This window comes from Chroicocephalus ridibundus, chromosome 13 (assembly GCF_963924245.1).
Source record: "Chroicocephalus ridibundus chromosome 13, bChrRid1.1, whole genome shotgun sequence".
Classification (NCBI taxonomy): Eukaryota; Metazoa; Chordata; class Aves; order Charadriiformes; family Laridae; genus Chroicocephalus; species Chroicocephalus ridibundus.
This window is the reverse complement of record NC_086296.1, coordinates 6,201,828-6,217,131: the sequence shown is the minus strand read 5'-3', so window position 1 is coordinate 6,217,131 and position 15,304 is coordinate 6,201,828. Positions and strand designations below refer to the sequence as shown.

Here is a 15,304-nt window from a genome sequence, read left to right as displayed (position 1 = left end):
TCGAATTAGTCATCCAGTTCACAGAAGGCAGATCTTGAATATATGCTCTCTGCTCTGAAGCCATCTGTCATCACTTGCTTTCAAATCCCCTCTGAGCACGTCCGCAGAAGGAAGATGACTTACCTGGGGCTGGGAGAGCTCGCTGGGAAAGCCAGCACCGGGTGTACTGCGAGGGCGAGCATTGAACCGGCACGCTGGGACATCCCGGCAGCTGCGGTGGGGTTTTGGGGACCACTGGTGCTCAGAGGGCTTGGCACAGAGCAGGGGCATCTCCAAGCTGGAGTGGGGAAATAGTCTGCCCTGGCACAACCTGGAAGCACCAGCAAAGCCGGCTGGGACATGGCTTCCCACAAGCATCAGTCCTGGGGGGCAGTGGGGTTAAACGAGCAGAGTAGGCGGGTGTCAGTCAAGAGCTTCGCTCTGACAGTGTCACCATCACTGTGCCTTCCCTGTGATGAGGCGGGGGACTGTCACCCCACGGTGGCTGTTCCTGGTCGGCACCAACAAGTTTCGATGGCAGAGGGGTGGTAATTACAAGGACGACCGGCTCTGGGTATTTTAAAGGGGATTCGAAGAGGGGCAGGTGGCTGTGAGCTGTGTCCATGTGTGCCTCCGGGGAAAGGGAGTTTCCAGTTCACACCAGTTTGTGTAAGGAGCCTGATCCTGTTTCTGTTGGAGAGCTAAATGGCAGGCTTTGCTCGCCGACCTGCTCCGGGACCAGTCTTGTTGATGCCTGCCATCTGCCTGGGCGTGCTGCCAGCCACCAGCTCCCGTGCACGGGCAGCTCTCTGAAGGTCACACGTGCTGCCAGTAGGTGTGCCCTGGCTGGACAGGACATCTCCGTGGCTGCTGTACCAGGCTGGGAAATGAGGCTGCAGGGAAAAGCTAATGCTCAAGCAGTCCCTGCCATCACCGAGGTGTCCCCAGGGCGGCCCCAGCCCTGTCCCCCCAAACCCGTGGGGTGGAAATGAGCTGGGTACCTCCCACCAAAACACTCAGGGCCATAGAGCTGCAATTTTGGAGATGTGGGCTGTCCTCGCCCCCCACCTCTTCCCAGCAGCCTCGCACAGATCACGTACCTTTTTACCGCTCCTCGTTATCATCCTCATCAATAATTAAGCTGCAAGTCCCTCGCTGTTGGCTGTGCCAGGAAGCGGAGGCCGGGCGCGCTCTCCCTCTGTGCAGCCTCCCGCGGGGAACAGCCTGTCCCTGTGCGCGCGCTTGCTTAATTGCTTTTGACACTGTTAAATATGGATCTTGGTGGCTTTCCAAGGGCACCCCGGCAGAAGTGCTGTACAAAGGAACCATTACCAGGATAATCGGAGAAGACAGCCCCAGCAGAGCAGAGAAGGCGAGAGAGGATGCCATGCCCAAAGGACATGTCATCTACGAAGGGAAGAAAGGCCACGTGCTGTCCTACGAGGGTAAGTCGTAATCCTCTGCCTTTTTAGGGCAGGCACTGGGGGTTTGTGCTGCCGTGGCTGGGAGTTGGGAGCTATTTGAGGAAAGGCTGACGAAGTGCAATGATCTGGCCTTGTGTCTTTGCTTCCAGCATCGTTTCTTTCCCCTCCCACCCCACCTGCGTAGAGCCCAGCTGGGTTTCCCTCAGTCCCTTGTGGTTATCTTGCCTTGTAGGTGGCTTTGCCAGTGGTCAGGGGCACGATGGGGCCATGGCGGTGGACAAGGTCTCTGCTTTTGGTTGGTTTTGGGGAGAAGGGGGGAGGAGAGGACCAGATGGGCAGGTATTGCCTTCATCCCTAGCGACCCTATGCGGGAGGGGACTCTCCAAAAACACTACCAGAGCATCCCCAGGCTCTTGGGCTGAGGTGGGACTCAAGAACGTGCAAGATAGAGGCAAGTTAGGCAGTTTGGCATAAAGATTTATTCGGACGTCAGATTCCTATCCGCAACGTCTTGGGCACCATACAGCTTTCCCAGCCTGGGTCTGCCCTGCCAGCATCCTCCTGGGCCCAGCAGCACCGTGCCTCGGTATCTTGTGAGCTTTGCTACAGCATCTGTAGGTATTGGAGGGGGTGAAGCCATTCCCATGTCCCACAAGGAGCCCGTCTGGGGCGTACCTTGGCCTGTTGCTAGCTGCTATCACCCAGAAGCGCTGAGGATCCCGAGGGACCTTGCCAGAGCCCTGTCTGGGGTGAGACCTGCCACTGGCACAGATGGTGTCACTCGTTAACTAGGCTGACCCTGCCCTGCTGGGGACCAGTGCAAACAGAGTACGGGAAGGCAAAGCCGGGCAAGGAGCCGGGCTGCTCCCGAGAGGGCTCTGGAGAGACCTGTGAGCTGTGTTGCAGCTCGCACCCCCGCTGCACAGTAACGCGCTTCCTCGGTAAATGCCGACGGTGCCTCGCTGCGTTAGCAGTATCAGCGTGCAGTCACCAGCTGCTCCTGCCTCCTCTGCGCCTGCTCATCCGATCGCAGCACTGGCCATCAAAGCTGCTCTGCGAGCCCCAGTGGCTCCCATTAGAGATAAGCAGATGTTCCTCTCCAGCGAAGCTGGAAACAACTCCTCCGTGCTTGCTGTTCAACGTGTGCTGGGCCGGGCATCTCTGGCATGGAGCCGGGCTCCTCCTCGCCCGCAGCTGGGGTTGGGAAGAGATGAGTTACAGACACCGCAGCCTCGCAGTCCGGCGTCCTCTTGGGGTAAAATATTGAGTGCGTGCTCTGGCGTGCACAGGGGTGGCCGTCCTCGTGTGTCACCTCTCTTCTCAGTTGAATTTGGAGATGACTAAGGAGCAGATCCTGACCTCAGCTGTGCTCGCCCACCTCAGTAGCTATCTCTGGCCGGCTGCTGTGCTGCCTGAACCCTCCACATCCCTCCCCAGGACAGAGCATCCCTTTTAGCCTGCCTGGCAGCCCAGGCCCTATCATCAGACCTACTGCGTCCCTTTCCTCTTGCCCACAATACAGGCAGCTGGTTTCATCGCAGGCTGGTTGTTTCACCTGAGGCTGGAGGCAGAGGGTTCAGGTCGGGCCACAGGTGACAACGCACAAGCTGCAGCTGATGCCAGGGCTGTGTGTGCCCTGGGACCGCAGGGACCTTTCAGGACAGGGCTCGGCACGGTGCCTCTCGCCCGCCGCGTGGAAACCGTCTTGTCCCATGCCTGTCTACACTCCCTGTCAACTCTAGCCCAGATAAGAAGTGTCACTGCGGGAGACTTGTGTCTGGGCGCCCTTTGGGACAGTTGGCAGCGCTCGGACCAGGGAGGACACAGGAAGCATTTCGGGACTTGTTTGTGCAAGAAGCTATTTTAATCTCCGTTGCCTGGGCTTGGAGTCGAATTGAGGTTGATGTCAGAAACAGTGCCGACGGGGAAGGCTCCCAGGGAGCGAGGGCTGCTCGTGCCCAGAGATCCCGCTCCAGGCAGCAAAGGAGCCCTGCAGACCAGACTCCTCCCCATTGCACGGACTCATCGGTGTCAGCCCATCTCCCTGGCTGCATCCTGAGCCCATCGCCTCTCATCCTACCCCCCGTGGAGGCGGATGAGGAATTAATTCCTTCCTCTCCATGGCAGCCTTTTACATGCTTGATAGCATTTATCGCATCCTGAGTAATCTCGCCTGCTTCTGCAGCCTAGCCAGCCCTGCTGCCTGCCTCCTTCCCCCCGCACAGCCCCGTGAGGCTTCGCAGCCTGGAGCAGAAGAGTTAAAAAAAGAGAAAAAAAAAATTAAATAAGAAATCTGAAATTGTTGGTGATTATGAATTTTGGCAAGCAGAAAAAAAATTGCAAATTCTTTAGTGTCATGAGGGTGCTTAAAATAAAAGAGCTGTAATGAGACGAGATCCTGTAGCATGTGCGCGCTGAATTGTGCTAGATTGGTTATTCTCATTCTGCATATGATTGCTGATGGCTTCTGCAAGGCAAGGGACGTGGGTTTGGAGTGATTTTCTTTCTGTTTAGTCTCTCTTCTCCCTCACGCCCTCCCCCTGCTTCCCAGCGGTACAAAGGGTGCCCGGGACCGCGTCCCCTTCTGCAGAAGGGCTGTTGGCAACAGATGTGCCTTGATGACAGGGAGCAGGCGTCTGCCGAAAGGTGCTTGGCTGATTCTGAACATCACCCCCGGATTTCTCCTGTCAAATGAATCTGAAGCGAAGGCTCGGGGACAGATCCCCCTCTTGTTTCCCCACACGCAGCCCCAAACCCTTTCTGGATTGAGTGGGTGCTGCTCGCAGAAACTGATAGTGGGTGTGAAGTTGTAATAATCCCATTTTATTAATTACTGGTTTTGCCGAGGAGGACTTTTGTTCCCGATTGTCCACGATGGAATGAATGCTTTTAACTTCTCCTCCTCTAATTGTATAGCCACCTTCTCTGCCCATGAAGAGGAGGACTAGGGCACCGGCAATCCTTGGCAGGGGTGGCCAGGCCAGGGATGATGAGCAGAGGTGTTTATCTTTCCAAGGCAGCATCCCTGCTCAGAGCTCGTTACGTACAAGGCATTCGGCTGGATCAGAAACTGCCTGCGAAGTTCACAGCTGGCTGCGCACGATGGATGCCTGTTGCCCAGGGCGGGCGTGATGCTGCCTGGCACGGCCGGGGCTCTGCTGGCAGAGGGGTGGGGGCTGTAGCTCAGGACAGGTCTCCACTGTTGATTTGCAGAAGAATCTGCTCCGGGTTTGGACGAGCAGGTGGTTGGTGGCCTCTTGTCACACTGGTGCTTCCCCTATCAATCCTGCGTGGGACTTTGGGCCGTCTCTCCCAGTTCTTGTGCGCACTCGCTGCTGTTTCAAAGGAATCATTCCCAGCTTTGCCTCTCCCCCCTTTTCCCTGGTTTTCTCACCCAGGGAGTGTCTCGGCAAATGTTAAGGCTGGCCAAGATCCCAAACAGTAGGTGTCTAGCAAAAATCAAAACAAACAGGGGGAAAAAAAATTAAAAATCCCCAGACCCACAGGGCCAAGTTCAGTGGAACCGCAGCTGCTCACACCAGCCCCACGCTGGCTCCGGGCTGTCCCGCTGCCTACGTCTGACCCCCACCGGGGAGGGAGGGAGCAGGACACAACAGGGTGGATGCTCCTACCCGAGCAGGAGGCAGAGATCTGGAGTCTGAGGCAGGCAGGGAGGGGAGAAAACACCAGCTGAATTTCTTGGAAGCCAACCTCGTGCGATGTTTCTGGCGTTGCTGAGTGGTGGCTGATGCTGGGATGGGATCTGACCTTCCAGCAACGCACGCAAACAGCAGTAAACACCCTCCCTTGGCCGGTGCTGACTTTCCGTGCTCCTAATGGTGCTTCTCGGTGTTCCCTTCCCCAGGTGCAGTTACTGCTTCTCAGTGTCCCAAAGAAGACAGCAGGAGCTCAGGAGCTTCACATGAGACCACAGGAACCAAGCGGACCTACGATATGATGGAGGGGAGGATCAGCCGGGGCTTGTCGGCCCGTGATACCTTATCTGCCAGCATTGAAGGTGGGTCTGGGTGAAACTTTTCACCCATGCTGTGTTAGTAGTGACCCGCAGACACCCCATCCTATCCCTTGTCTACGTGACGTGCCTTCCCCTGCCCGTGTTTTGGCAGTGGTTAGCTGGTACCCTGCAGCACATCCCAACAGGACCGCGTCTGACCAGCATGGGAAAACAAGGGACGCAGAATGGCCCATTTGCCTTTGGTTTCTGTCCTGATAGACCAGTTTCAGGACTACGAAAAAAGGAAGCACATTTTAAAAAAGGGGAAAAAAAATTAGAAATTGTTGATGTTTTTCCTTGTTGTCCCAGGAGTCCCTGGTAATGCTGTCATGTGTTCATTGTAAATGAACTCCTGTGTCACAACCCAACTTTCCCCCTTTGGTCTCTTCTAGGTCTCATGGGTCGAGCGATCCCTCCGGACCGACACAGTCCCCATAATCTAAAGGAGCAGCATCACATGCGGGGCTCAATTACACAAGGTAGAGTCTGCGAGCAGAAGGTGGCCAGAGGTAACGTGGGGAAGTATCTCACATGCATGGCCCCTTGTTCTTGTTGTCAGGCTAAGGCAGGAGGAAACAAAGATGGACACATCAAGGTCCAGCTGCAGATGTCTGCAGCCTCAGCTTTGTGCTCAGAGAGATTTTTCAGTCTTGCTCAACTTCTACCGACCTAAGCTCTTATCAAAGTCAGGGGTGAAATTCTCAGTGACTCACATGAGGGCAGGCTGAAACTAGTGTGAAATGGATACAGAAAGTGGTAGTAGATACGAGGTGGTACAGCTGCATTAGTGGTACAGCTGCTCTGTGTGCTCAGTTGGGTACCAGTGCCCAAGCTACATGTGTTAAGTAGAGACCCCCTTGAGCTAAGCATCCGCACGGGGACTGGGAGTCCAGTGTCTGGCTGGGGAATCGCCCTCTGCATCCATTGTCTGCTTGGGGGTTGCAGGAATACCTCGGTCCTACGTGGAGGCCCATGAGGACTACCTCAGAAGAGAAGCCAAACAGCTCAAGAGGGAAAACACTCCACCGAGGGACTTATCTGACGCCTACAAGGTCAGGTCTCACGAGGGCCTCACTCCTCTGAAAATGAAACCAGCCCATGAAGGCCTCGTGGCCACGGTGAAAGAAGCGGGAAGATCAATCCATGAGATTCCCCGGGAGGAGCTGAGGCGGACACCGGACATCTCTCTGACGAGACCTCTGAAGGAAGGCTCCATCACGCAGGTGAATATGGGGCAAACAGTGAACGAGACCGGTCCTACTCAAGCTCCTGTCCTTGCACAGACCCTGGGGACCATTCTTAAGGTAAAAGGAGAGCAGAGAGGCCTTCAGGTTGCAAACACATCACTGGGCAGAGCTGAGGCTCTGCTTGGGTACAGGTTGCCCTTCCCCATCCTTTGATATTTAAAGGTCCCTTCCAAACCAAACCATTCTATGGTCCTTCCCAATGGATAAACACAAAACCCAGGGAAGGGAGCTCAGCACCCCTGACACGTTAAGACGGTGATGCTGCATCTACACGGGTGCACAGAAAGGGCCGCATTTGGCTCTTGTTCAAGACCAGAGTCAGCTTGGTGCCCTCGGCAGTTGTGACTCTGGGTGCGTGTAATCTAGGTCTCCTCCCTTTATGGGCAAGTGTCAACCCAGCAAGGCTAGTAGCTAGGATGAAACATGGCATGCTGTCTCCTGTTGGGCTCCAAATATTTGGAGGGTTCCCATGGCACCTCATAGTCCTACCTCATTTCACAGTGTGTGTAGGAGAGAGGCGTGATGGGCACAGCCAGCCTTCAGCAGTGACTCATCATCATCTTGTTGGAGCACAACAAGACATGCAAGATGGGCACTCCACCCTGCCCTGCGCCGTGCAGAGCTATTATCTCTGCTTTGCCAATGGCTGTTGCAGTTTGACCAAATAAACTGGTGTACTGACCCACTGAACGAGGAAGCACAAGTCCCGTTGAAACTTGGTGGGATGCGGTCACTGCATCCCCTTCTCCTCTGTGCCCCTTTGATGTCCCCTCTGCCTTCTGTCCCCAGGGTACCCCACTGAAGTACGACAGCGGCTCTTCCTCCTCGAGTACCAAAAAGCACGATGTGCGGTCCATCATCGGCAGTCCCGGCAGGACTTTTCACTCTGTGCACTCACTGGACGTCATCCAAGACCCGAGGAATCTGGAGAGAGCTTACGAAGAGAGCCTGAAAAACAGGCCAAGCCCGGTGACAAACTCGGGTGGCTCCATTGCCAGAGGGGCTCCTGTGATTGTACCCGAGCCGGGCAAGCCCCACCAAAGTGCCCTCGCCTATGAGGACCACCAGGCAGGGCACAGCACAGCGTTCGGCAGCCACTTGCACAGAGGGTCTCCGGTCTCCACACGGGAGTCCACGCCACGGCAGCACGAAGGTACTTTGCAAACCTTTTATTCGATGCTAAGATTTCTAGCAAGCTGAATGGCTGAGGTGGGGTCAATGGCTGAGGTGGGGTCACCGCCTGCCCGAGCCGTTCCTGGCAGGTGCCTGTCGAACCCGTTCTCCCCAGCACCCCGCACCCACGTCTGACTCACAGCACTGGGGTGGCTGCCGGGGACGGCTGGGGCTCAGCTCCCTTCCTGGGGGTGCTCGCACCGTTGATGCGAGGGCACCCCACATCTGCAGCAGGGTAACCGAAGGGAGATGTGGGCCATGGCTGGTGGAGCTCATGGAGTTCCAAAAGCATCTTCCCTGTCCCAGCATCGGCCCAGGGCACCCTTGTTTCTGCAGGTGGGCAGGAAAGCAGCGCTTGGTGCATCGGGTGGGGGGATCTGCACACTTTTCACCAATCTGGTGTGTGTTTGCCCACCTCTTGTGTTTATGCATCATCCATCACCTGGGTTCCCGAGTGCCTCATCTCCAGGAACATCTAATCCCTGTCCCGTCTGCCGGTGCCAGGCAGGGTCTGCCCGTGCCGGCTGGCATCAGTCATCTCCTGCCCCCGCAGCCAGACCTGGGGCTCCCAGGGAGCAGGCGCGTGGCTGGGCTGGGCTCGGTGATCTGGTGAGACACGCTCAGATCCACGGCACATAAAACCCTCTTGCTTCATGGCACGTTTGTGGACAGGATCAGTGCTGAAGCCCATCCCTAAGACGCCTTGTCCCACCAAGCCTGCTAGCTGCAGGTAACCGCTTCAGGGCCTTTTGCATCTCCTGCCTGTAAATCCTTGTCCTAACCCAAGAGTCTTGTGATTCGGGGGCGTGCAGCACAAGACATCGCAGTCTGTTGAAAACTGAGGCCAGGCTGTGCCTCCCCGTCGAGGAGTGGGAGATGGGGCTGTGCAGTGCAGAGCTCCTCCAAAAAACCTCCCCCATCACTCGCTGCCAGCTGGGCCAGCTCCAGCTCTCCATGGTCGGTGTGTCCCGTTGCCGCAGTCTCTGCTCTCTTCCCGGTTAGGTCTGTCATTCTGGGAGAAGCCTTCAGATGTTGGCGGCTCTTTGAGATTGGCACATACAGTGAGCACAAGGCAGGGCAGGCAGCGCCCGGCCAGTGGGGAGGGATCCCAAGGGAAAAATCAATGTTCCTGCAAAATGCCAGTGAGAAGGTGGATTTCTGCACCTCTGGAGCTCGCAGTGTTATGGGGTGCAGAGGATCTGCAGGAGAAGTCCCTGTGGCGTGGGTCAGAGTTGGAAAACACCTTTCCCAGAGTCACCTGAGCTTTCCTTCTGCCCCAGCAGTAGGTTGGATTTTTTAGCAGCCGGGTGGAGACACCAAGCTTCATGGAAGGAGCAGGAGCGGCACTTTGCATGGCCCGTGTTGCAGTCAAGGTTGTTTTAAAGCCAGCAACAGCAGGGCTGGATCCGTCTGTGTGTGCCCAAGGGAGATGCTCCTTGCTCCCAGCTCTGATGTGGCATCCGGTGCAAGGGGTTTGGTCACGCTGCTTGGGGTGGCTCGGTGTCAGCCACTGTCCCCAGCCTGCTGTTACAGACCACTCATCCCGGGTTGGGCAAGAAGTGCCACCAATGCCCAGCTCACGTTGGGAGCACCAAGAGAAATCCCTGACATGATCCAGCCTCCGCTCTGTGTGCTGGGCCAAGAGCTTATGGCTCCAGAGGGTGGCGGGTGCTCGAACACTCTGAACTGTGTTTCGTCACCATTGCCAGGAGTTTGGGAGTCCCTGGCTCTACCTGGCAGCGGTGACCTCCTCGTGCCGAGGCTGCTTGTGCGGGCCAGGATGAACTCGGAGACTGCCCAGCGTGGATGCACTGGGCCGGAGGGACTGTTCAGGGCAGGCTTCTCCTCCCGGGTGTAACCGGGGCTTGACCCACCTCAGTCTTGGTGGCGTAACATGGCGTGGCGGTGCAGGGAGGAGGGAAAGGTCCCTCGAGTTCATGGTAGCTGCTAGCATCCCTCGGGGACACGGCTTGGCCACAGTGCTTCAGTCTCTGACTCATTTCCTTCTGCTTGCTGCAGGGAGCATCACTGCCGGGAAGCCGGTGTCCCAGGACAGAAAGATCACCCCCACATCGAGAGAGCTCACCAACTCCAAATCTCCGCATGCCCCGGTGGCAGACCACCACCACCCCATCTCCCCGTACGAGCACTTGCTCCGTGGCGTGAGCGGGGTTGACCTGTACCGAGGACACATCCCGCTGGCTTTCGATCCTGCTGCCATCCCGAGGGGAATCCAACTGGAAGCAGGTACCTTCAGCGGGAGCACAGTCTGTTTGGGATTGGTTTTTTCCTTGTTATGCTTCAAAAGCCTGAGGTCTCTGGGGAAAAGCCACTTCATGTCTGCATCCTTTTCTCTCCCAGCTGCTGCTTACTACCTGCCAAGGCATCTGGCTCCGAGCCCCACGTACCCCCACCTCTACCCCCCGTACCTCATCCGGGGCTACCCGGACACGGCTGCCATGGAGAACCGACAGACCATCATCAACGACTACATCACATCCCAGCAGATGCACCACAACGCCGCAGCCACGGCCATGGCACAGCGGGCGGACATGCTGCGAGGCTTGTCGCCCCGGGAGCCCTCCCTTGCCCTCAACTATGCAGCAGGTCCTGCTGGCACGGCACCCTCGGGGGGTCTGGGGGCATTTCGGGAGGAGGAGGCTGGGTCACGCCAGCACTGCCAGCTCCAGTGCTGGGGCCAAGGGCCAAGCCAGCAGCACGGTGTCACCCAGCAGCGTAGGAACTTGGCTGATCAGCGTGGAGGACAACGGAGGGGAATTCGATGCTTTTTTTGGCCATCTTTAGTTACTTGAGTCTCCTTATGTGCAGCTCTGGTTTTGGGTCATGGGAGCGCTTCCCAGCCTGGCCTTGCTGGCCTTTGGAGATTAAAATAACACTCCCAGAAGGATATCTGGCTTTCTGGAAAAAGCAGAGCACACTGGGGGGTGCGCGGGGTGCGGTGCTGCTGCCCCTCCGCAGGCGGAGCTGTGCTGGTCTCGGGCCGATGCTGCCTGCAGGCCTGATCAGCAGGGATAAACCTCAGGGAAAGATTTTTCTCCCCGTTGTTCCCAGGAGCAGGACACACAGAAGGGTCCCCTCCCCTGACAATCAGCACCCAGGGGCTGCGTGCGTGCTGGCGCCTCTTGCCCTGTACCAGAGCAGCGGGATGGGTCAACCCTCCCCAGCATCGCTCCCTGCTCCAGCGCGGCCAAGCTGCAGCAGCTCAGCATCATCCTGACAGTGCTCTCGCTTCTCTCTCCAGGCATCATCGACCTGTCCCAAGTGCCACACCTGCCCGTCCTCGTGCCCCCTACCCCTGGCACCTCTGCCACCACCATGGACCGCATCACCTACATCCCCGGCCCCCCCCAGACCTTCGGCAGCCGGCACAGCAGCTCCCCGCTCTCCCCAGGTAACTTTGCACGTTGCTTTTCCCATGGGAAAGCAGTTGGGCAGGATACCCTTAACCAGTTCAGGGCCGTGAGCTCAGCGTGCCGGGGCTGAGCTCATTCAGGGATCAGCATTCGTTCTCATTCAGGGATCAGCACACTGGCTCCCTCAAACCAGCTCCTCTGATCCTGCTTGTTGGGGGTTTCCTTGCTTTTCCCCCTTCTTCCCCAAAGTGGCAGCTGGGAAGCAGCTTTGGGAAAGGAGAGCACTGCCGTGGAGACGGTGCCAGGACAGCTATTGCATGATTTGCCTGGGTTTTGTCACAGTGGTTGCCCCCGTCTGTCCTGCGCCAGGTGACCTTGGGTGGAGCCATTCCTTATCTCTTCTGCAGACACAGCAATGTGGAGAGCAGGCGGTGTTCCCTGGGGAATATCGCTCTGTCTGCAGCCCTTTCACTGCCTTTTGGTTGGATTTCAGGAGGCCCCACGCACATGACCAAACAGTCAGGATCGTCGGTGTCCGAGCGGGAACGGGAACGGGAGAGGGAGCGTGAAAAATCCATCCTAGCATCCACCACGGTGGAGCACGCACCCATCTGGAGACCAGGTAGGCTGGGGAGGAGCCTGGCACCGCATCCTGGGGCCTGTGCTGGGTGGAGGTAGGGTTGGGACTGTAAAATGAAGAGCTGAAGAAGCCCTTCTTTGTATTTTCCCCCAGGTACAGAGCAGTCCAGCAGCCGTTCATCCTCGCACTCTCACAGCCACCAGCACTCTCCTGTCTCACCCCGCACACACGAGACCATCCAGCAGCGCCCCAGCGTGCTCCACAACACGAGCATGAAGATCATCTCTTCGGAGACCCCCACCCCTTCCGTCCTACGGTAAGTCCCTCCAACATGGCGCCTGTCACTTGCCCAAACCCCTGCACCAGGGCGGCCGTGGTGGTTAATTAACGAGCATCTCATGGGGCACCTCTGACATGAAGCAAGGGTTTTTTTGGCTTCATTCTCAGTAGGAGCAGGATTGGGGCTTACAGGGAAGTTGTGATGGGGAGAGGCAAGTTTTGATGCCCAGCTCCTTTGCTTTTCTCGGTGGCTTTTACTGCTGTCAGGAAAGCAAGCAGGAGCGTCCCTGTGCCCAAATACAGCTATCACTCTCTTGCTGAAAGTTGCCTGGTGGTGGAGTTATGAAGGTCTCTGGGACCTGTCGGTTTTATTCTCTCCAGTCAATGTGTCCAGGCCACAGCCTGTGGCCAGTTATTGTGGTGGAGGCTCCATCTGAGCCCTCTTCACCTGCTCCAACACGGGCCAACGCTCAGGAGCCCTGGGAAGACCTTGGCCAGGCAGGGCTGAACGCTGCGGCTCTGCTAACAGCACTCCCCTTTTTCCATGTGCATCTCTCATCTTCACCTTGTCTTCGTTTGCCTTACAGATCCTCCTCCACCACTACCACATCACCGATCCGCTCCACCGCCTTCCCCTCAGCCTCCACCCTGCGCTCCTCCATCAGCGCAGCGGACGGCTACGCGCCACTGATGGACCCGGCCGTCCTGCAGAAAGAGGCCTCGAGGGCGCGGGAAGCCAAGGCAGAACGACCCCAGACTGACAACAACGTCTTCACCTCAAAGCTGCCCAGTGGGGCCAACCTCGAACAGTCGCCTTCACCCATTAAAGCCATGGAGTCGAGACCTTTACCCGCCTCTGGACCTGGTTCTTCTCATCACTATAGCAGAGGACAGGGGAAGAGCCAACAGCACCATCACCCTCTGGACCAGCAGCACGCAGCCTCGGGCCCCGAGCAGCACAGTAGAGAAAAGAGTCAAAGTAAACCCTTTTCAATGCAGGAACAGGAGCTCCGAGCACTCGGTAAGACCACCACGACAGCGGCCAACTTCATAGATGTGATTATCATGCGCCAAATGTCTTGCGATAAGGGGCAGCGAGAAAGAGGCTCGCTAAGTAACGACTCCACTAGTGATGGTAAGAAATTGGAGGGGAGAGGTGAGAGAGCTGGGGCCTGAAACCCATTTTATTTCATTATTTCCTATTTTTAGTTGCACGTTTTGGCTATTGGCTTTGTCACCTCCCCGAGTGTGCTTGTCCCTCTGCTTCCCGGTTATTGTGTTATTTCAGACTTTTGTATTTGTGTGTGTTTTGAGGATCTTCCCTTCTCCCGCCCTCTTTTAGTTTTTCCCGTTGCCAAGTCCTGTTTTGCAAACGTTGTTCAGTTCCTGGTATTGCTTTTTACAGACAATAGCAATTTGCTAATTCTGATTTCCCCATCACTAGAAATTCCCAAGCAGTCTGTTAGTAACAGTTGTGGGTAATAAATCAAACGAGCGAAGCGGAGAACTGAGAGTGTGAGCAGGACAGGGCTGCTGGCCATCAGACAATGCGCGTTCCCGCTCATGGTTGTGCCGTTGAGCATGCAGGATCTCAGAGGGCTTTGCAGGCTGTTGCATGGTGCAGCTCAGATGGGGTCCCCTCACTCGGGGTGACCTCGCTCAGGGTCATGGTGCTGGATGTTGCACAGGAGGGCAACGTGGGCAGGGCTGTCCAGGTATTGCTCAGCCCAGCCATGCTCGGCAGTGCAGACCACGGGAACCACCTAGCATCAATCTTGTGTAGGACACAAAAGCACTGGGATAGGTTTCTCCAGAAGGAAGTGCAGGGAGGGGGCTGGATTCAAGGTCTAGGTCATTCTTGCTGGGACCAATCTTCACCCAGAGCATTCATCCAGGTTCACACCAGCATACAGAAGCAGCAGGCAGCCCATGGGGATTTGGTGGGACACCTTCTTCAGGTTGAAGCATCTGCCTTGGCTACCAGCACTGGGACTTGCTGTTGGTTAGGGAACTTTCCAGAGCAGAACACTTCATCTTGGGAGGATCCAAAGCATGGTCCCTTCAGTGCTGGCGTGCATGGGGTGATGGGGATGCATCTCCGTCCCTGGTGCAGGGAGGTTCTCCATGGGGGGTCCTCCCCTACCCCTCCCTGCCTTGAGTACGTGCAAGGTCAGTGTGTCCGTGCCTGGGCACTGGAGACCCTCCGGCAGCGCTGTGGGTCGCCTGCCAGATTTGCCTGCAGTGGGTGGTTTCTAGGAATTGAGCATTAGGAGGGTAAAGGTCTGTGGAGGCAAAAATCACAAGCGTTACCGAACGTGCTCAGCTGGCAAGAGGCAGCATGTGCCTTCTCCAGGACTCCTCTGTCCTTGGTCTGTGGAAGCATAACCCATCCGTGCCTCAGTTACCCCTCTCTCTTGAAGGATGATGGTGGTCCCTCATTCCAGCTCTGCCCGCTTTGATGCAGCTTGAGTCTACACAAAGGGCTTAAAAAGCAGAGAAAGGTCAAGAAGCCTTTTTGCCCCTGTGGTGGGCGAGTCTGCTGCCTCTGGAGCAGGATCTGGAGTGTGCAGGGCCTCGTGCCCAATTTTCAAGTCCCTGCTGTTGGCCATGCTGGGCTTGGGGCTCTTCTTTGTAAAGCACTTGAGACCTCTCGTGCAGCCACCACCACTCCTGCAGAGCGTTGCTTTCCCTCCTGGCAGAGCAGGTTTTTTATTTTCCTGTGTTTCAGTAGGTGGGGGAGAGGGGGGGATCAAATTGTGAACCCACAGGGGTTGAATTTGGTTCCTGACTCTTGTGCTGTCACCACGAGCTGCTGAGTGTCCAGCTCTGCAGGAATGAGACGCCACCTCTTTTTTACTGCAGCCATCACCGCAACCGGACATCAGGGGTGGCTCCAGCGGTCCCTGCAATGTGACCTGCCAGGTTTTCCCACATCTCTTTTTTTCCCACACTCTGCTGAACGTGTGACTCTACCCACAAACGATGGTTGCCACGGCACTAGGGAAAACCCAAGCAAACTCCTGGTTTTAACTCCCTTCCCCGTTTCCCCAGGCTTTCACGGAGGCTACAGCCCTGAGCGGATGGAAGCAGTGAGCCCTGTGAGCTCGCCCAGCCTGTCCCATGAGAAAGGGGCCAAGCTGCTGCAGGATGCGGAGAAGGGACATGGGGAGCATGACCTGAGGCAGAAACAGCAAGGTGAGGGCAGGGGCTGGCAGTGCCGGGCAGCGCGGGAG

The 15,304-nt window shown here is 56.8% G+C and overlaps 1 protein-coding gene across 20 annotated transcripts in view; it reads left to right on the top strand.

The window, feature by feature from the left end:
- NCOR2 (nuclear receptor corepressor 2) overlaps nucleotides 1–15,304 on the top strand; it is a 254,224-nt gene that overhangs the window by 227,253 nt on the left and 11,667 nt on the right. For 10 of the 20 annotated variants that reach the window (XM_063351296.1, XM_063351293.1, XM_063351289.1 and 7 more), the window contains 12 exons: nucleotides 1,274–1,424; nucleotides 5,269–5,421; nucleotides 5,811–5,897; nucleotides 6,364–6,722; nucleotides 7,455–7,818; nucleotides 9,858–10,085; nucleotides 10,200–10,445; nucleotides 11,101–11,250; nucleotides 11,706–11,834; nucleotides 11,946–12,108; nucleotides 12,659–13,206; nucleotides 15,123–15,266. In XM_063351296.1, the coding sequence (XP_063207366.1) occupies nucleotides 1,274–1,424; nucleotides 5,269–5,421; nucleotides 5,811–5,897; nucleotides 6,364–6,722; nucleotides 7,455–7,818; nucleotides 9,858–10,085; nucleotides 10,200–10,445; nucleotides 11,101–11,250; nucleotides 11,706–11,834; nucleotides 11,946–12,108; nucleotides 12,659–13,206; nucleotides 15,123–15,266 (2,722 nt within the window). The remainder of the gene's footprint in view (nucleotides 1–1,273; nucleotides 1,425–5,268; nucleotides 5,422–5,810; nucleotides 5,898–6,363; nucleotides 6,723–7,454; nucleotides 7,819–9,857; nucleotides 10,086–10,199; nucleotides 10,446–11,100; nucleotides 11,251–11,705; nucleotides 11,835–11,945; nucleotides 12,109–12,658; nucleotides 13,207–15,122; nucleotides 15,267–15,304) is intronic. The other 10 variants (XM_063351304.1, XM_063351302.1, XM_063351300.1 and 7 more) reach the window with 3 other exon arrangements.